Source organism: Trachinotus anak, unplaced genomic scaffold (genome assembly GCF_046630095.1).
Source record: "Trachinotus anak isolate AG129_WGS33_773 ecotype Australia unplaced genomic scaffold, CSIRO_AGI_Tana_v1 ptg000021l, whole genome shotgun sequence".
Taxonomy (NCBI): Eukaryota; Metazoa; Chordata; class Actinopteri; order Carangiformes; family Carangidae; genus Trachinotus; species Trachinotus anak.
In genome coordinates, this window is record NW_027273872.1 from 2,300,173 (window position 1) to 2,321,767 (window position 21,595).

Sequence of the window (21,595 nt, forward strand, 5' to 3'; positions counted from 1 at the left end):
CCTCAGTGATTTTCACATATTGTGTTTGCAATACTTAGGATTAACTTTACAAAGCCTATGATTTTGGTTCATGTGTGTGAATACACAACTATTTCATCATTTCAACACTCTCTCTGTTTCTGATTCTGCTCATTTGCTTTTTTAAAACACCCCTGGGGAGTTAGTAGCTGAGTCCCTGAGCTCATGTCTTTCCTCTACTTGTAGTTTGGTTTTGACAACTCACTCTTCATCCTGACAGACAGCAAATACTAACAACAGCTATTTTAACCATTTTTAGTTAACCAGGCAGAGTTCTGAATTACTCATGTACTATATATGTTCATTTATCGACTATGTCACTACAGGCTGCCCTGAACACTTTAAATATTTCTTAAATGGTATACATCTCAAGTATGTATTATAACCATAATTAACAATGGTTGCAGCATGTTTTTTTTATTCATTGATTTGTTCTTTAAAAGAAATCTAGTAAGTGTATTAAATGAAAATGTACTGTGCTTATACTTTGTTCCTGCTGTCCATCTCTTTCAGCCATGTTCAACCTTATTCCAGTGGGGCTGCGAGTGGTGGCCATCCAGGGGGTGCAGACCAAACTCTACCTGGCTATGAACAGTGAGGGCTACCTGTACACTTCAGTAAGTGTAATTTATGTTTGTGTGTGTGTATAGGTTGGGTCCTGGCCTCTATCCTAGTGGCTGTCCTTCTAGTCCAGCTGTATGCAGAGAGCATGCTGGGTCTCTGGCAGACATGACTGCACTGGAAGAAACATAAACCTGAGAGAGAGACAGAACATATACAGTCTACTTAGAATAAAGAAAAGAATAGCACATATGTTGCATTAAGGCCTCATATTTTAGCAGATTTTTTCTTCTATTTATATTATTAGTGTAACTCAATCTCACCGTGCCCTCCCTCCTGAGCCTGATGAAAGAGCAGCATCACTTTCCGATATAATGCAGTGTCAATAAAAAGTTCAAGGATTGTGTAAGCAGGCGGAGCAGTGACATATCCGATCGTGACAGCTGGCTCTTCATCTTTGATTAAATGTGCAAGGTTATGAATAATTCAGTCACAGGCCGAACAATGTTCCTGTTCGCCTTCCTCCCAAATGCCACCATCGCATTGTGTGGCAGGCGTCACTGAGAGGACTGACAGGCTGGTTGGATGTGCACCCACAGGGCGTGCAGACACACACGTTCACTGCTGACAGACAATCCTCATAGTCAAATTAGTAAAGATTGTTCTGTATGGTAAAGGTCTCGGGAGGCAGATACAATAGTGATTGATAGAAACAAGTGAAGAAACAGTGAAGAAAACCTAATGATCTTGTAGCTTTTTATTCTGCAGCTGCTACTGACAAATAATCTATTACATGCTTAGGCAGTAATGTGATGAACATAGACGAGAAACTGACCCTCTGGCCTCTCTCCTTCTCTCTCTGTCTCTCGTACACACAAACACACACAGCATTAGTTGAGTCAGAAACACTTTCGTCAAGGAACTGCAAATGGTCAAACAGATTTGGTGAAAGAGGCTCTGCTCTTTGAGGGAGCTCTCAACCCAATCCAAGAAACAACAAGGACTCTGCTGAAAGAACTAAATCCCCTAAATAACAAACACAACCATGAACATGAGATCAAAGCCAACAATAACAAAAGGTTCAACACATACTTAATATGAGATTGAGGTGCAGGGGACAGCTACGACAGCCAGCAGCATTATAAAGATATCTGCACAATATACAATATAACTGTCCCAACGTAAAGGTTGGTCTGCACACCTGTATAAGCATGACTGGATCTTACCAGAAAGCTGGCAGCTGGGGTAAAATAAAAAAAACCTGATAGCTGATCAAGTAAATTTTATTTAACTGTAATTTAAACAATCAAAATACTCACATTTGTTTAATAATTAGTTTTTTTCTTTCTTCAATACTGTAACTGTGTTGCTGCCATCTTGGCCAGGTCTCCCTTGTAAAAGAGATCCGTAATCTCAATGGAACTAACCTGGTTAAATAAAGGGTTTAATAAAAATAGAATAAATAGAATAATGAAAAAAGGTAAAACACTGCAGTCATCGAGTGTGACACACACAACCACTGTATCGAATCAGCGACTCATTGTAATAACCAATTCCACAGTGTCAGTATCTTCTGGTCCAGTCTGGATCAGGCAGTGTTGCAGACCAGTCGGTTCTAAGAGAACTTTTCTGTTGTTCATGGTATGTTCTGACTTCCTTTTGGAGGAATGAAGAAGTCATTATTTCTGCAAGGAATTGATAACATTACATTAACAATTGTTCTGACAACATTCACCTCCATTCTGATACTTGTGACATTTGAGAAGTGGCACATTGTTTTAATATATGCAGGACTGTATTTTATATTTCAATTTTTTAATTTGTAGACCAACAGTTTTGCAATTACAGCAGTACAACACTGGAGAGTAGTATTTGACAGTTTGAACACAGAATCAATTACAGTTTACACAACCCTGAAGGTGCATTTTGTGTTGTATTACCTGCAGCTCAATATTTAATAGCAAGTATAACCTGTTGAGATGCTGTCCCTAGAAATGGTGTGTTCTTACTACATCATCGGTTTAAAATAAAAGTCAAATTTTTAGTTAACAGTTATGTTTAGACACTTGGATCTCATTAAATGTAGTATTTGTAAGACCAAAAGACTGACAACATAATCACAGCAGCCTATTGTGAACGTTGTATGATCTGTCTATAATTACATCTTATAATGAGTGCTAGCATTTGTTTGACAACACATCCATGTGGGTTGCCCTAGCTAAGCATGCCTGAGGGGAATATACTAGAATAATTGAAATAAAACATATGATTTAAACCCCTTCCCACACACACACACACACACACACACACACACACACACACACACACACACACACACACACACACACACACACACACACATTCATGCACTGTATTTTACATGGCACCTGAGCAGTCCACAGCTCCCAGTGAGTGATTGTAATGATATGTCAGTAATTAAGCACATGCAGCAAGCTGTAGGATTAATTTAATAAAGATGGATCCTGCTGACAAAGGCTCTGCAAGCAGAGAGATGCAGCAGAACTACTGGCCTGTTTCTGAACTGCCTTTTAAAGATAAGGTTTGGGGAGAAGTGGATGCCAGGAGGCATACAATGAGTTTAGATGAGCTTTGTATTCATGTTAAATTTCAGCCTTGCTTCTGTCTGTTTCACTTTACTGTAACAGCTCTTCACAGTCTCCAATGACATCTTAATGCACAGTGCTGCAGGGGAGTAATCTAGTGCAGCACTGTTGGATTCTGAGTGCACCTTTTCACATAGTTGATCATAGGATTGTAAACTGAGAGGCGGTGGTTTGGTGTCTCTGAGAAACCCTTCATGCTTCTTGTCCTCCTCTCTGACAGTTTCTCAGGTGCTGTTGTCAACTGTGCATTCTCACGTGCAACTCTGTCCTGTGGTGGATCCAACGGTTCTATTTTGGATCCTTATTTGTTTGCCTTTTATATGCATCCAACATAGACTGTAAATAAAGATGGACATAGCCTCTATGACGTCACCCATAGGTTTCTGAAGAGATTTTGAAGCTCAGAGTGAGCAGATCCACCGTCACCATCTTGTCAGTGCTCGACTCTGCTGAACTCCCATCTCATACAAAAATGGGCAAAGAGGTGGGGCGTGTGTGGAGCTGAGACTTCGGTGCATGTCGCTTTAGGACAAGCATACACTCTCTCACCTGTCACTCAAAGCAGCACGCCCTGAATTATACAGAATATTAAGCCTTAATAAAAAATTTAACAAATTAGTTATATAAAAATTCATCCCCCTGTACAGTTGTCATGACGGAGGAAATCAGCTACAGAAACAAAACAACTTCAAAATAGGCCAATGGTATATCAAGGTGAGACAGAGAATATTCACACATTTGGTGATTGAGCGCGCCACTACGAAGCTGTCGACCAGGTCCTCTGAAAAGGTCTCATCTGACAGCTATCTTGATTCAAGGTCCACATGATCACATTTAGAGCTTCCCATTAGTCAGACACCGACCTCCATAAGCAATTACAGCACTTTATCACTAGATAAAGTCTCTAAAGTTCTGATATGAGTTTGTCTTACCTTGCTCCAGGCTTAAAGCTAAATGAGACAATGCATTTAAGGTTGTGGTTTCTTAACTTTTAAACTCACTCCTATGGGACTTGACAGATGTGTTTACAATGTAGACACCATTAAAAAGCAGCTCACAGTGCGCCAGTTTAGATTGTCTTTGTTTAGTTTTTACATCCTTTTTTGCACTGATCTTTGATTTTGAGGTGCTTTCAGATATCTGGTCTAAAAATGCTATATATAATACAGTGTAGTGTCATTGCTTATTACTAATTTGACTGAGAGTATGTGCTGAATATTAAGGTAGAATTTACTTAATAATAAATCGGTTTCTTATCTTGGACTCAAGAAATTGGAATCAGGGTTCAATACGCAGTAGAATCAGTGAGCAGAATGAGAATTTGAACCAATAACAATCTCTTCCTGCAACACCGAATTAGCTTTATACTCTATTTATGTTTTTTTCTGTTGTATTATTGTGTTTTTATTTTAGTCAAATGGTGAAGAGCATACAAGCTACAGTCTAGAAATAACACTGTTGGCTATATCACTAAATCATCTATGCTGCTTTAAATCCCGCCCTCCTGTGAAACACAGTATATCCTCTAGGTGCATTACACTGGAGGAATGCAGTTGGGGGATGGGTTGCAGAGCTTTCTGTTTCAGCTAAATTAAAGAGGAAAGTGAATTGAATGTGTAGCTGGCTGCCTAACAGTGTCTGCTATGGTAAAGCGCTGCCTTGAAGCCACATATTAAACAAGCCGGTCAGCATTGGAGGGAGATTCCCAGTCAACAGTGGAGAGACAACGGATGATGTATCCTGGGTGGGGGGTTGGGTGGGCAGTGTGGGGCACTGCTGCTGGGATCTAGATGTCTACATTATTCTACATGTGTCTGCATAAGTACATGCATGAATGGAAATGTTAGTGAACATGTGTCATAATAAATAGGATTCGCATGATTTACATGCATAGTCAATTTAGTTCTTTAACTACAACTATAATGCATACTAAATTGTAAATGTATATGTATGCTTACATTTAAACTAATGTAATGTATTTCCTTTGTTGGCATTGATTCGAGTGGCTTTAACAGCACAGACCGAGTTGCCTGACATAATGGATCTAGTGTATGCACATTCAGGTTGGACATAAATGTGTGTTCTATGTTTAAGAGCAGAGAACATGTGCCAAGAAAAAGAGAGAGGGAGAGTGAGAGAAATGAGGAGTGAGAAGAAGAGTGTACATGTGTGGGTGAGGCAGAATGCACCAGTGAAAATACTTCATCCACCAGCATCAGTGTGTGGGAGAGGAAGAGCCAATTAATATGTATTTTACTATCCTCTGTTTTCTTGTTTGCCCTTCCACTTTTGCAGAAGTTGTAGAGCAAGTTTAGCATCACAACTATAGAAGTGTTTTCTATTCTGTACAAAAAAATGTGCTGTCAACACAATCTACATAATTCTGCAAATACAGTTAACGATCCAGTACCCTTATATACATATATATTTATAGCAACACAGTGAATATTTCTACTGAATGTGAAAAAAAAGTAAATTAATTTGCACTTTCTTGATATGTTTTCAAATCTGTGGGTATATTTTTAGATCCTGAGCTAAGTGGTGTCCACATATCTCATGAGGTGCCTTTGAAGTGGCGTTATTAATTTCCTGGTGGGTCATATTTGAATTAGTGTGAGTCACTGAGGCTCCAGTTGAGTCTCGTCTCGACTGTGCTGTGTAAGTGTGTGTAAAATGGAGAGTTCAGGGCTGTTGGGATGGAAATATTTATCAGGTTTACAAGCCGGCGGTGATCATGCATCCTGTGAAAGAAAGACATTAAACCCATCACATCCTTACTCGTTTATCAAAGCACTGTGGATATGCATTAAGTACCATCTAAGGGACTATAATGAAAAGAAAGGTAATCTGGATAATGCACAAAAGAAAACAAAAGAATGATGGTGACTCAGTTAAAGTAAACTAAGGCTTGTGGGCAAATGCAACATTCGCATTAGATCCATCAAGTCACTTTAGGTATTTTCCTCCCATTTTTGTCCAGGTTTTGTATAAATTCTGTTTTCAAAATAATGTGTCAGGGGAGTCACTGGAATCTCGGATCCATGGTTGTGTGTAACGACAAAATGCTCTTCATCGTATGTTTGTAGGATCAGTAAAAATACAAACGGAAAGGTATCAGAGGAGTGCGTATAGTGTTGTGCTTGAACATTATGTGTTTTACTGTGCTCCTGTTAGATATGTTGTTGGCTCACAGCCAGACCTTTTCAACCATTTAGCAAGCACAATGCCTCTGGTAAATAACCACTGCTGTATGGTTTCACTCCATTGAGCTGTGTCATTAACTAGTTTGTGCTGTGTATGTGTGTGCTTGCACTCCGAGCTTGAACGTGTACCCTGTGTGGGTGTGTCTATTTGTATTTGGTATTTGTGAGGGTCTTTTCCACTAGCTTAAAGCTCTCCAATTTATTCCCAAACAAATGAACACCATGAGTGTATTTTATCTTTAACTAAAGAAAAAGGTGCTTTTTAATCCACTTCCACTCCACTGAAAAGACTGGGAAACTGAAAAGCCGGATTTAGCAAGATCTGTCTTCACTGCCCAGCCATAGCATTAGCTTTTGTGAGTCTCACAATCATTGATGTGGCTTCAAAGAAACTAGAACAGCACTCAGCCCTGATTCCATTGGCATAATTGGTGTCATTTAAGTTTCGATATGGCAGCTGAATACACATGGGGCAGAGCGCGGCATTGATTTGGCTTGTCTTGTGAAAAATCCGGCCAATATCTTTACAGAGAGATCAGATCCATTATGCTAGTATTTCTCCTCCTGCTGATTGGATCAGGAAAACATTATTCAGCTGTAATTACTCCCCAGAAGCCAACAGAATACTTTTTGAGAGTGCATCATAATTGATAGTGTTTTCTTGACATGGCCGCCTTGCTAATGGAATATTTATTTTACAGTTACCCTTATCACTGTTGAAATGTGTAATTGTGTGCTGGAATACACACGGTTTCGCAGATAGGGAGCGTGTGTCTGTGTGTTTTACACCCATGGATATTACAAATGACAGGGAAACATCCTTCAGTGCATTACATTCAACACTTGCATCATTCTTTAAATGTCTCTTCCCTATAGGCAGTTATTGGATCGTAAAGCGCTCAGGCAATACAGCCATAACTTCCGCAGGGATCCCCCCTCGCTGTAAAACTAAGACTCTTCTCTGCCTGTCTTTGCCCAAGAGATAAAATTCACGTCATTTAGAGAAACAAGAGTGAATGAATTTCTGTGTAAATATGTTTGTGGATGGAAGAACAGACATCATTTGGCGGTGAGACACTGACAGAGAAGATGTTTTTTTATATTTATATGAAAGCATGTTTGCAGTGTTGCAGTGAATGTAATCTGCACTGCAATGAGATGAAATGTTCACAATGGGGAGTTGTTGAAAAAGAAAGAAAGAAGAATTAGTTCAATCTAAATAAATTTAAGTATGGCTGCTCTGAATATAATTTATTTTGAGAAAGACCATCCAGTGGAATCCAAAATAAATTTATAGAATTACAGGCCCAGCATGAAGATGACAAAACCCCATACACACCCCTTACCCTGGAAGTAAACAGGCAGGTAGATTATATGTATATGTTACTCTATTAAGTTACAAAAAGAAGCTGGTGCAGAACATGAATAGAAGACCCTGAAGTTTTCAATCTTCTGTCCTCTTGTTCACTTTCTTGCCAAGACAGGGAGGGCTATAAAGTTAAATGAAAACACTGCTCAACCCACACACTGATGCTTTACAAAAGAGGAATGAATAAGGATGGACTGTGAATTTTGCCTACTGCTTTCCAATAAAATTTGGCAAATTGTATCACAGAGCTCCCAGCAGCATAACTACAAATTTTCTCATAGCTACAGAAATAGGAAGAGCTGGCAAACTCATATAGGAAGGGTATGCATGCATCTCATCACCACCAGAGTCTTTCATCTTATTTTCCTTTAGCTTAATCGGTTCTATATGAGAGGGGCACAGGCCCTAACAGCTTTATGTGTGTGGATACAATGCTAAAATCTTTTCTGTTTTCTTTCCAAAAACACATTTGTCTGGACATCGCTGAGTGAGGTTTCCAGCTGTGCATCATTTGGACAAGGACGTGTCATAGTTGCATAATTCAAGGAAAAGCCCAGGTAGTGTAATGGGATCATTAAAAGTCCATTTAGCCAATCCACCTTAGAGAAATGGGGGGTGGGGGGGTGGGGGGGTGACAAGGCTGATATTATCTCTATGCAGAAAGTGTCCTGCTTTTTATCTCTAAAGTGATTTCCCCTCCATCTGGCTCTGGAGTTGTGATTAAAGTGATGTGAGATTTTTTCACTGGGAGACTGGTTCCAGTGAACAATAGATATGCTATTGACTGAAGAAGTTGCTACTGGAGCCCATTCAAAAGCATCTGAATGTTTCTGTCTATCACAGCCCTGTTAGAATGGAAGTGGGGATCCCCTGCCATTCTGGCCCCTCCTTGTGTCAGTCTGAGCGAGCCTGTTCTCCACAGATCAACTCCAACACAGCAGCACCCGCCAGCAGCCTCTCCTCCATCTTGGCTCTGAATGTGCCTGTATCTGTCTGTATGTGTCTGTTTATCAATACACTCTTATTCTTCTCCAGGGCGACTGTAACCAGCCAAATCCACATAAGCTCATTATTAGAGGTAGAACAGAACTCCTGGCTCGAGAGCTGGCTCGACAACTGAGCAGCAGTTGTGTAGCTTCCAATCGCTGCTCGTGCATAACTGAGATGGACGCTGCCCAGCCTTCCCAAGATTGCTGCTGCTGCTAATCAGGCTGAACAAGAGAGTCACACAGCAAGGCGGTAAAAGGACATTGAGGCATTGAAGGAGGTGAATAGTTGAGAACTGACAAAGGAAAGGAATCTGACTTGAGCAGAGAGAAAGGGAGAAAATCTAAGCCTTTACAGGTCCAGACAAAAGCTTTGACCTACAACACAGTTGAATGTGCAGCAAAAGTAGAAAAGAACAGCACATTAGAAACATGAAAATACATTTTGTAGTCTTTATGTTTGCACATATACGCTGCAGTGTAAAGACTAGATTAGCAGCGTAATATTTAAAGAATACTGGTACAGTGTAGCTCACCACTAAAGAACTCACAGACCATGGTTAATCCTAACTTTCTTTCAATAATGCCATAATGTGAAGGATACAAAAATCTTAAGACAACATACTGGACTGGAGAGACAACGCCAAGATGCCTATGGAAAAGGCCAAGCAGGCTTTATTTTTAAGCTTAGTTCTTGTTACTTGTGCAGCAAGGTGTTGCATATATTTTACCACTCTGTTGTCGTGACTGCAATATTGTTGCAATCTGCCGAGGCAGAAGCATCAGAGCCGGCGATGCAAACAAACTGAAGATGCTGATCAAAAACACGTTGTCTGTGCTCAAACTACTCTCGAGCTGTGAACAGTTTGGAGAGGAGGAGGCTGCGCAAACTGCTGTCTATCATGGAAAATGTCCTGAATCCCCTCCAAGTAGTAAAACAGCAGAAATCTCTCAGTAACAGACTTAAAGATTTGCCTGACCTCTTAAATATTTATACCAATAGCTACATAAGCAAGACTATAGATGTGAGGCTTTGACCGACGTCCTTAGAGGCTTAAAGGTTTTGTAAATGGCCGTCTCTGCCTCCAGATGTCGCACTACACCACCAGCATCAATGATTCGGCTGTGACACCTCCGGCCTCCCGTCGGCCACGTCCTCCCCTCTTTTAACATTCTCAGTCAGCAAGGTGTCACAGAGCCCAGTGAAAACAGTCACTAAAACACAACAAGAAGCACAACTGAATAAAGTCAACAAAAATACAACAGCCAACCAAAAAAAAAAAACAGTCCAGCCACAACCATTAGCTCATGCTAGCATTGCCGTGATATGTTCCATGGCAACGTAAACCAGCTAACGATAGCAACATTTGCCAAACACATTCGTATTATGGGTAACTGCAAGTTAGCTAAGTTACTCCAGTATATCTTTACATAGAAAATAGTTGTTGCTGATCTATTACTGTTTACAGAACCTTTAAATGTTCTTTACACATCACAGTAAACTAGCGTTGGACAGAGAAGACGAAATATTGACCGAGTAAGGTTCAAGATTTTATGTTGGTCTTGATTGTTGGGTTTTGTGCTGAAAAGATGGTAACTGTAGAAGATACCTTCTCAGTTCGGCTTACTCAGACTGTTGCCACCTCATATTAGCTTTAGCTGAGCTTGAGAAAACATTTTGCACAGAGTAAGGACGGTGGATTTTATCCTCCTTTAACTAGACAGGAAGGGTTTTAATGTGGGATCTCTTTGCAGCCTGTATGGACACAAGGAACAACTGCAGTAACCAATACAGTAACTCGTTAAATTAATGTAGACTTAAAAAAATGTGAACCTGTCCTTTAAGGCACCAAGCAGCAAATTGAAGACGTAGCCAAGACACACAAGCAATCAACTGTAGATCCCCATCTTATCTAGGACTGAGGCTGAGATTAAAGGCAAAACTAAGTGCAGACATGGCCTCTAACAGATATTGATGTCTGTGGCATCAGCTCAGAACCTCAACTACTGAAAACCAAGCACAAGGACTTAAGATGTGCGTTCTTAGTCAAACTAGAGCTGATGTTTCTATTCTAACTCTGAACCTTAACCTTTACCTGTCTGCACACATGAACACATGTTGTCATTTAACTTGACTAGTCCCTGAATAATTTGTCTTTATAGTAAAAAAAAAAAAAAAAACCTTTCTTGTCCAAAATAAGAACTGTTTGAGAGACTAGTTTCTTCCTGAACTGTCACAGCTCCCAGCTGGTTCTCCAGCCCTCCTGGTGGGCTTAGCATCGATTCAAATGGAGTGCTTGGTACCCCTGTGATGTCGCAGCTTAACTGAGAACTAAGGCTGAGCCGACAGTATGCATCCCATTGAGGTGATATGTCACAAGCTTCCTGTGACTGTAGCTTTGTTTCTGTCAGAGATTTTTGTCTGGAGTGGTCTGTGAAGACTACATCAGTGAGAGAGGCCGACGAACGATGGTCGTCTGTTACTGTAGGTTCGTCTGTGTTGTGTCTTGAATGGGCTCCCAGTCACAATATAAATAGTAGTGTACTAGGTTGTTTTTTTTAAACAAGTGAACATTTTCTAACCCATTGTGGTTTACTGATTTAACAGTGCAGTTTTGCATGTTTTAGCTGCAAAGCACGTCATCACCAGACATGAACCTCATTCAGTCTTTTGAAGTCCAGTTAGAGCTGCACATGAAGAGTGACGCTATTGAACTGTTAAAAAAAAAAAGAAAAAAAAAAAAAAACACAGAGAGGCTGTTATAGATGACTCCCTGTCTGTTAGTGGCATGTTGTTTGTCATGATCTCACAGCGAGTCTTTGGCCCTGAGGACATGTCATCATTCTCACTACTGACACCCACCGAAGTGAAGTGTTCGCTAGTCCTGCTTCAATCTGAGAGACTGAAAGAGGCGTCCACGCTTCTCTTTCTAAGAAGGCTCACGTTATAATATTCATTGAGAGTTAGACCCACTGGTTATTCCACTGTGTGTTATGTGGTGTTTGCATACTGTATATATTTTCATTTGCAGACTAAGAGGACAATTTAAAAACATGGCAAAAACAACTCACTGCTCACCAGCTTCACTTGTCCCTCCATCTCTCTCAGGGGGAATTGTCTTCTAACGAATTAGACTGTTTTGTAGACTCACTGCCCTAGAAGCTCAACAAATTGGACGAACACACACAATCCTACACCTGAACCGCACACACACATATACACCTGTGCCCTTGCACACACACACACAAAACCTTGCCTCAGGGGAAATAAACCTCAGCCACATTGTGTTTGTAGCATTAATGGCCAAATTCTGTATAGGCACCAGATTGTAAACCAAACAGAAAGGAGGAGTGAACTCGTGCACAGTATGGAGTCTGGAAAATGAACGGCAAAATGATGTCTCCACGGAGTCTTCCCGCAGTGAGTTCATTAGTTAAAGAGATAAAGAAGCAACATGACAGCATGCAAAGATAGGTGGACACAAAAACTTGCATGCACTACCCAAGTGCACACAGATTGCATAAAGCATATTAAAGCCCCTTTGTGAAAGCATTTAAATCATTTTTGTAGTTTAAAAAAGGTCAGAACTATAATACATAGTTTCTAAGTGTCCGACAAAAATCTGAAATACACTGCACAATATTCTGAAAGATAATGAACTGTCCATAAATAATTAACAGCTGGGAGCAAAATGAGAATGTACTCATCTTGCTTGTATGTTTTATTAATGCTTCTCTGCATCTGTCATATTACTGTTATCTATGCTATAAAGTGCTACATTATTCAAGACAGTAAATGGAATGAATAGGTTTAGAAGATTCTCAAGAGCCAAAACCTTAAAGCAGCAGAGATGGCACCTTCGCTCTTTTCCCGCCTGACTGTGCGCTGGACATGCAGCGCAATGCACCATGATTAAGTTGCACTCTAAAGTAATGAACTATTGCATTTCAGCTCCTTCTCTTCATAACAGGATGTCAAAGACTCTTGAGAGATTGTGAATTACTGTCCAACAACTACTATACACTGTATCTGCTTCTCCCCCCCCCAGGAACACTTTACACCGGAGTGCAAATTCAAGGAGTCAGTGTTCGAGAACTATTATGTGACATACTCCTCCATGATATACCGGCAGCAGCAGTCGGGCAGGGGCTGGTACCTCGGTCTGAACAAGGAAGGAGAAATCATGAAGGGGAACCATGTCAAGAAGAACAAGCCAGCAGCCCACTTCCTTCCCAAACCTCTAAAGGGTAAGTCTGCTCACATCCACTCTCACATTTTACTTTTAACATTAAAAGTCAGGTTATGCTCAATCAGAACTAGTTTGTACAATGTCTTTGTCAGACCATGTGGGAAATCAAGTGTTTATAGTTGTTCCAAATGGCTACACTTGAGGGCGGAGCAAAGCCAGCATATCATAGAGAGGACAGACACCATATCAGTATCGTCTCTTCTAGAAGGCATTCAGTGTTTCACTCAATGAAAAAGGACAGTTGGACAGAGGAGTTCATATTATGGCTCCTTTTTGACTTCCACACAGCTGACCAATCACAGTGTGAAGTTGTGGTAAAAGTTATGGAGGGAAGCTATCTCACCGTCCAAGAAGCAGATCTGTTGGAGAATACTGGCAACTTGAGAAGAGCGCGGTGCTCAGCATGAGGGATAAAGTTGCTGGAGCGACAAAATCTTTTGAGGAAGTTTCTTGATTATTCAGCAATGTCATTTTTCTAGTTGGCAAAGCTGTTGTTTTTCACTGCAAGAGTCCTTCCTGAGAACCACTAACTTTTCTCTATTTAAACTACACTTGCAGTGCATGTGGATAATTTTACTGAAGACTAAATTAGCTGCTTTCTACATGACTCTCTAGATGTCTCCTTAGAGATGCTGGGTGGACCTATTCGCTGGCTTCCTCTACCTGGTCACACTCTGCTGCAGACACAGTGCAGAATGAGGCCGAGCCATTATCTTTGACCAGAAGCAGCAGGAACAATATGTTTAAATGCTTTGAATAGTAGCACCTAGGACTTTATTTTCTTTACAGTAAAGTCACAGAGAACCCTTCCCATCCAGACTATGTGTGCGGTAATGTGGATGTGGAGAACAGGGGAAACAGGGTAGAGAGACAGAGAAATGGCTCTGTTCTCTATGTTGAAAAGGCCACGGTCCTTTCATCTTCAACAAGACACAGATTTACCTGTCAACAGAGAGGAGACGCACAGAGAGAGAGAGAGTCTGTTTTCACTTCACTGGGATAAAAGAAGAGATTTTTTTTCCTCCTTTTTTCTCTGAGTAAGAAATGAAAGGCTTGCAGTGCAAAATACTCAGACAATGACGAAAAGAGGCCATTTTGTTTAGATTATTGAGTACAGTTTGGATTTGCCACATGGAGCTCTTTTTATAGTTTCACCACAGTCTTTTGTGTGTGCACACATCAACATGCCCACCACCACTGCAGAATTATTACTGGTATCTAACCAGGTAAAAATGATGAATTAGGTTGTAAAACCTAGTCTAACCATTGGGTATGTGCAGTATTTTATCATACAATGACACAGGATTAGGTGAATTAAGTAAAGATACTTTGGCGCTTTGGCATCAGTGTATATTTTGCTTTCTTCAAGTGAGCTGTTGCAGTGTTACTTTAATTTTCTGTATAGTATGTTTTCCATTCATATACGTCTTTCAATTTCTTATGGGAAAAAAAAGTCTCAGACTTTTCTCTGTTGATGTAGCTCATTGCAACCTTTTTAATTTCAAATGAAGATCAAACCAAAAAACTTCTATCAGAAGGTGAAAAATCCCTGGCAAGATACGTCCTCTTCACACAGAAGGCAATGGAAAATCTGTGTGAAAACTATCTTAGTAATATAAGGAAGGTTTCATTCAAATATTCAGCATTGATTTCACTGCTGCTCCACATTGGAGTTAAATTCTTCATTTGATCCTGTCCCTTCTTACGTCTTTGGTGGAGCTTCTCCAACCAGCATCTTATTTAGAATCCACGTCTGCCTTCGGAGGTCACTATAATGACTTTTCACTTTCATTTAACAGGCCATCTGGGGGGTCTCAAACACACTTAAGAACAATAGCCTGAGAATGATTGCCTTGCTTTATCCTGAGAGAGAAATACTGAGAAAGAGAGAATAAAAGGATAGATATAGGATGGATGAGACAGATTCCAGAAACCGCAGTCCTTCAGCTACCTTTTCTGTATTTTAACTAAAAGCAGAAATATTGTTTATTTTAAATCCAACAGCAAATCCAAAATGAGAATATAGCTGCAAGCAGCCTAGTGGGGCCAAGCAGCCCAGGATGCTAGAGTTGCCATGGAAACATGATGTCATTATGTCAAGGGCATTGTTGTAAGCACTCACAGCAAGTTTCATGTCAGTTGTTTAAAGACTGGCTGAGATATGACTTGATTTCTTTAAGGCAAGGATATCAACAGTTATAAGGAAAAATGTTCATTTTCTTACTGCAGCGCCCCTGAGAGGTCAAAGGACACTAGATTTCTTGAGCTACCTCCTGATGGGGTCCTGAGTCTGCATATAAAGTTTAGCTTTCATACATAAAGGCATGGCTGGGATACGACCTCACTTCCTGTTTGGTTGCTTTGCCAGATTGGCTGTGACTGTTGAAAATCCAAAATCCATGTGATAACTTTTGTGAGGTTTGGTCTCAAGAGCATCTGCGCCAATTTAAGTGAAGATTGGACAAAACTTGTCTGAGAAGTACTGGAAAAAAAACAACATAAAATCCAATAATACAGGAAATCCAGTATGGCGGAAACAGGTGTCATAGGGTGCATTGAAGTCGGCTTGATCCGAGGAATCCAATGGTACGGCATACGGTTCAAAAGTATCAAGGGAGATTGTCAGTGTGCCAAATTTCAAAATATGATTCCAGGGGCTGTCATAGACTCCCAAGGCAGAGTATGATGAAGAATATGATGAATAAGAGAAGGTAGAAACACAATGGCTGCCTAAACAGCTTCGCTGCTTGGCCCTAGAAAAATGAACTGAATGGATACTTCTTTTGAGAGACATTTCCCTTCTTTTACACAAACTTGAAATTATCCAGTGCTGCACAATATTTACTAAATCCTTTACATATTGTAAATTCCAGATGTAGCTGGTGGTTTGGAAATAGCTCTGTGAGGGAAAGAGAGAGAGAGGGAGAGAAATAAAGGAGAATTTGTTCCAGCAGCTCATAAAGATTCAGAGGCAGCTGTGTTATAGGGCACCAATTAAGAAGCTGTCTCTGCATTGGCAGTGGCATCTCCTCCAGCCATTACTCACTACTCTTCTGGTTCCAGTCTGTGAGTCTCAGCCCACAGCTTCTCGTTCTGTCTTCCTCTGGATGAAACAAGTTCAACTCACGTCATTCAAACCCAAACAAGAAAATCCTCTTAGAGTTCTTGCAGGAAGCCTTGATGCAAAACACAAAGAGCTGCCTTTATCGGGACAGTGTGTAATCTGTCAAGTGGCATCTGTCACTGAAACAGTGAGGTTGGTGTGGAGGAATTTGAAAAATGACTAGGTGGATGGTTGTTACTGGGGATGTATGTTTAAGAATAAATAGCAGCAGTGGTGTTGTGGTGGAAGGGAAACAGTAATCCTGAGGTCAGTCACCCACCATTAAAATCATACAATACCATTATTAACAAGACACAGAGAAACCCTGCCAATGATTGACGTGTATACACAAGGATGGTCTCTGGATTTCTGCTGGAACAAAAAAATGCTGGGCTAAGTGAAGTATCTGAAGGACTGCGTTTGCTGTTTCAGCCACAGACTCCCTTAGGAATGAACATCAAATAGCATTCTAGGCAGAAGGATGTTGACAACATCCTGAAACCAAAGACTGTGAACCTCAGATTACTGATATTTCTTCTGAAGAGCGACTGCTGAGGTGCAGATTGGACCAATGCTGCATACACAGCAAAGCTAAAGCACTAGCAACTCCTGAATTTATAATGCCATGCTGTGAATGTAAGATTTTTTTTTTAATTCAGCACCGACCTGGTCTTCGGTGATCTCGTGATTCAGCAGTTTGCAGAGAAATATAAGTAAAATCTCATGCCATACTATCAGAGGACCTGTTCTAATGAGAAGAACAGAGTGCCATTAAACTGCTTTTTATTGTGAATTTATTGTCAGATTATACTATAAATGACATCTAGTTTTCTGTTGTGCTTTGTCTAATGTTTAAAAAAAAAAAAAAAAAAAAAAAACAAAGTCTGATCTGACTCACGTTTGTCTTGTGTTTCCACAGTGGCAATGTACAGAGAGCCATCCCTCCATGACTTGACAGAGTTCTCCCGCTCTGGCAGCGGCACACCCACCAAGAGTCGGAGTGCCTCAGCCGTGCTCAACGGAGGCAAAGCCGTGAGCCAGAATGAGTCGACGTAGCCCGGTAGCCGAATCCAGGCCTGTGGCCGAACCACGAAATCTTACCTCCAGCAGAGCGTGAATCCAAGCAGACTTCTCTCACCGATCAGCGGTTCAGGACTAGCTACGACAACTAACCACACACTAACACCCAGACACCATCAATAAAAAGACACAGTTAGGTACCATCCTAGTCAATCATTGTTTCCGTCTCAAAACAGCATCAAAAGTAAGAAACTTAACAGCACATAAACCATTCTGGACTTAAAAAAAAAAAATTGAAATTTGGTTTTGGGCTTGAGATTTATTTATTACTTTGATCACTCTCTTTTGGTGATGATTGTGTACCACTTAGCTCATCTTTATCTTATTTTATTTTTCTTAATTTCCTGTGGACAATAACTTTTCTTAGGTCATGTAGACACCAAGCACTCGTGCATCTGTCAGACAGGGACAGGAAGTTAGACATGTAGGCGTTCAGGGCAGCCAGTAATGGTGCTGGTCTACAAGGCTGCAGTGGTACAGTACAAGCCCTGATCTCTGTCTCATCCATGCTTCTGTGAATACAAAGCCTATAAACTCCCTGGTGTGGCACAGCCTAGAGCTGCTGGGACTGTGGCCAGCCAGATGGTAGCTCTCCTGCGTCCTAGTGCACACGCTCAGAGACTGAGCTCTCTAGCATGGGAAAATGAAGCCTATGTTCAGCTGACCTGAGATATAAGGGACAGTGTGGCTCTCTTGCAGTTTTTTTTCTTTTCAGAGATGCCACAGCTGCACCTTGTTTTTTTTTGTTTTGTTTTTTTTTTTGTTTTTTTTTTTTGCTAATTTTCTGAATTAGCAAAGAGCTTTTTATTTGATTACTGGTTTTGTTTTTGTCCCCTCTTGTTCTCTTCCCTTGTCATTGTTCAGTATTTGTATTTTTGTTGCTATTTCATCATTGAAAGGGGTTCCAGCACACCAAAGACAGAACGAAAGAGTTTCCCTTTAAGCCGCTGAAAACCAAGCCAGTATAAAGGCAAAGCTGGACATTTTTTTTTCATTGTACATTTTTGATGAAAGAAAGCAAAGATTTTGCAGGAAAAAAAAGGAACAATGGACAAAGGAAGTGATTTTAAACACTTTGGAGTTGGCAGCGTGCTTGATGTTGTGCTTTTTGCTGATATGCTCAATGATCGAAGTATGAAACGATTACTCTGTGTCCCCATTCCCTTCTGTTACCGCTGTGTTCACAAAGTCTCTGTCTTTTGTCCTCGTGATCTGTTTCTTCCCTCTGTGCTTGTGTCATACTTCGACCCCCCCCCCCCCCCGGCCATCCTTTTTTGTCGACTTCTATTGACTGATACAGTTAACCATAGAAATATGGTGCAAGCCCCTTCCCAGGATGCTTGTTATGTGTTTGAGTAACTTATTGTGGTGACAATATTTTCTATATTTAAAAAAAGAATACTGTGGACTTTTAGGTGGCTTAACATTTTATAGGACACGTCATATTTGTAAAAGTGAAAAGAAAAAAAAAAGAACAAAAAAAAAAAAACACATACAAAAACGAACATCTTCCCTTTCTTGCACAGGGCATGTACAACACAATTATGTACAAAAAGGACCCTTTTTGTGGGCTATGTACTCTTCCCTTCAGCTACATAACTTCTTTCTGGTACATGCTTCTGGGAGGCTTTCTTTTCTTGGTTTCCTCCGGAGGTGGTTTGTATTAGGTGAACCTATCTGTTGCATGGGAGAAAGCAGGGAAATTCTGGTCTAGAGCTGCATGATGTAGGCTATGTGTATTAACCCATGTTGGATCATGTGTTCCAAACTACCAGGCTAAATCTGATAACAACATATACAGGCAGACACTGTGGCTGTCTGATAACTTCCAGTTGTTTATTATTTGTTGTATACACAAAAATGCACTGAATAAAATGTTTATATTAAGATATACTTTTAAAATGTGTCAGACTTTCTTCTTTGTCCTATTTATTGTCTTCTTAATTATGCCGACCAGCAATCGCAATTATAGAGAAGACTGGGTTTTGGGAATTGGATTTTAGTTGGCAGGATCTGTAATAATTGGTGGTGTGGATGGTGGGAATCATCTGTGCTGCATTCTAGTTTGAAAAGCTTGTTCCCTGGAGGAACTCCTAAACATACACACATACCCAGCAACTTCCCTATCTGTGGACACCAGTGTATCACATAGAGGTGAAATATAACCATAATTGCCTCGGAGTTGAGGCTGGTGGTCAGGTTTGTAGGGCTCATTCTATCTTATAAATCAATATCTCTCTTGGATTTGAAAAGCTGAGGACTAGATACCTAGAAATTGCTCCGCTGCAGTGGCTTTTCCCCGTGTCGGTATGATTGTTGCCTTGGTGCAGTAACATCCCATAGTAAGTAAGATCACTTTTACTTCTTTACCAAGAGGCTGACCTTGAGAGTGGTTTTAGTAGAAATGTTTAAAATTTTCTCATCCCAGGGAAGAAATCATGCTTGGCCCAAGATCACATACGAACAGCCTCAGGATTCCTTCGTAGTGAGGGGAACTGCAGGCTGTGCACAATCAAATATGTCTTTACCTAATTAGACAAGTACCAAAAACAAACAACAATCCTATTTGATGGGTAAAATTAGAACACTTGAGCGCTATAAGGTCTTTGTATGTGCAGAGGATGTGACAGGAGGTAGTAATTACCTGGCGAGTCTGTCAGTGCTAAGAGAAGCTTGGAAAGAATGATCTGAATGATGGCATGACACTGTGTTAACCTACCAGGCTCTGTTAATAAGGTCAGCCCTCTCCCTCGCTGTCTCCGGCATCTCGGAAAGAAGCACTTTCTTTAATGAGGGGTTTTGTCCATGATCACTCTGCTCTGATCGTCGCCCCCAGTGCGTGTCAGGAATGATAAGGGTAAAGGGTATCAAAAAGTGACACAAAGAATAAGCAATGTAAGACTGCTAATACTATTACAGAGTGCAGTGTGAAATACAAGAACACTAAAGGGTTGTGTGAATTTATTATTTATTAATTATTATATTATGAATAAAGATGCTCATTAGGATAATGACTGAAGTAAAAACCATCAGTTTTTCATAAAATGAGATGGTTTACGAAAAAAGGTTTGAAGGTTATTTCAATGCAAACATTGATCAGTTTTTTTAATTATCCTATAACATTAGACTGGGACTTGCTTTCCACAACAACTCTAAGATAATTTAAAAAAGATTACACTGAACATAATTGATCCACTCATTAAATCTTTTATGTGACAACTTTTTTCTAAAAAGTTTTATTTTAAGTTTTGTAATTCACTCTTACAACATGCACTTAAGTGTTAGCTTATATTTAAACTGAATTCAGAATTACATAATATTTTTCTTTACAATTAACAGAAGCTATGAAAATAAGTTAATAGTCCACATGCATTTCATGATCCAAGAAGTCTGCAAGCACCATGAGGCTCACGCTTCATTATCTTCCGTCATCAAAAGTGCAAAAAAAAAAAAAAAACTGCAGTTGAAAATTCTCTTTTTCTGTTATCATCTTGACCTAGAAGACCAAAGAGGACCATGAAAAAGAAAACCACAGAGAGAGTAGCTCTGAATCTAAATTTGACAAATACAGATATAGAATGAACTTTAAAAATTCTTACACAGGTATAAAGATATACGTCGAGTCACTGAGTCATGTCATTATAAAAAGTGTAAGAGCTACAGAAACTTTTGCTGGTTGCTACAGCCTATTGTGAAACTCTAGAATAAGCTCACTCTTATAGAGTAGGCATCAATTTGGTCTTTGCAGACTGCCTCATTACGCCCATTGCCAGCAGAGACAGGAGAACTAATAGGCCCCTGTAATATAGGCCCTGATATGAGCTACTTCATCGTTCATGTAGTTTGACATCCCTCTACTCCTTCATTTCCTTTTGCCCATCTCTAGACTCCATTCATTAGCATGGGACAGTCCAATTTATTAACTGGGGCTGCCTGCCTTGTTCAGAGATGGTGATGTGAGGAGCAGCCACTTCCCCTCTGTGGTCGGTCTCTCTATCGCTCTTTCTCTCTCTCCTTGACCAGTTATTCTGCCCTCCCCCCAGACTAATGAGTCTTCATGGAGTCCAAAAAAGAGCAGATGCATATCTTGACGGTGTGATGTTTCCCGCGCATAGACACGTAGATGCACACGCACACACGTGAAGCAAATCTATTGCCACTCCAGTGTGCAAGGGTTTGAGATTTTCAGTGAGAGCAGTCTGATATAATCTGTCACAGATCATACAGAGCTGATGGAGCTGTGATATGTGAGCACTGTGTACCTGTGAATGCTATAACTCATTACCCTTTATCACTGCCAGCCCAGGCTGACTGGCTCCACTCCTCTCTCCCACCCAGCCTCCCTGTCTGTCTCTCTGTCTTTGTCATCTCCTTCACAAATGCACGGGTCTTTTAATTTTC

General features: G+C 40.4%; 1 protein-coding gene across 5 annotated transcripts in view; it reads left to right on the forward strand.

The window, feature by feature from the left end:
- Nucleotides 1-19,096, forward strand: part of fgf13a (fibroblast growth factor 13a) — a 93,123-nt gene extending 74,027 nt beyond the window's left edge. For all 5 annotated transcript variants that reach the window (XM_071457457.1, XM_071457459.1, XM_071457456.1 and 2 more), the window contains 3 exons: nt 532-635; nt 12,811-13,009; nt 17,034-19,096. In XM_071457457.1, the coding sequence (XP_071313558.1) occupies nt 532-635; nt 12,811-13,009; nt 17,034-17,170 (440 nt within the window). In that variant the 3' untranslated portion in view covers nt 17,171-19,096. The remainder of the gene's footprint in view (nt 1-531; nt 636-12,810; nt 13,010-17,033) is intronic.
- The last annotated feature ends 2,499 nt before the right edge of the window (nt 19,097-21,595 follow it).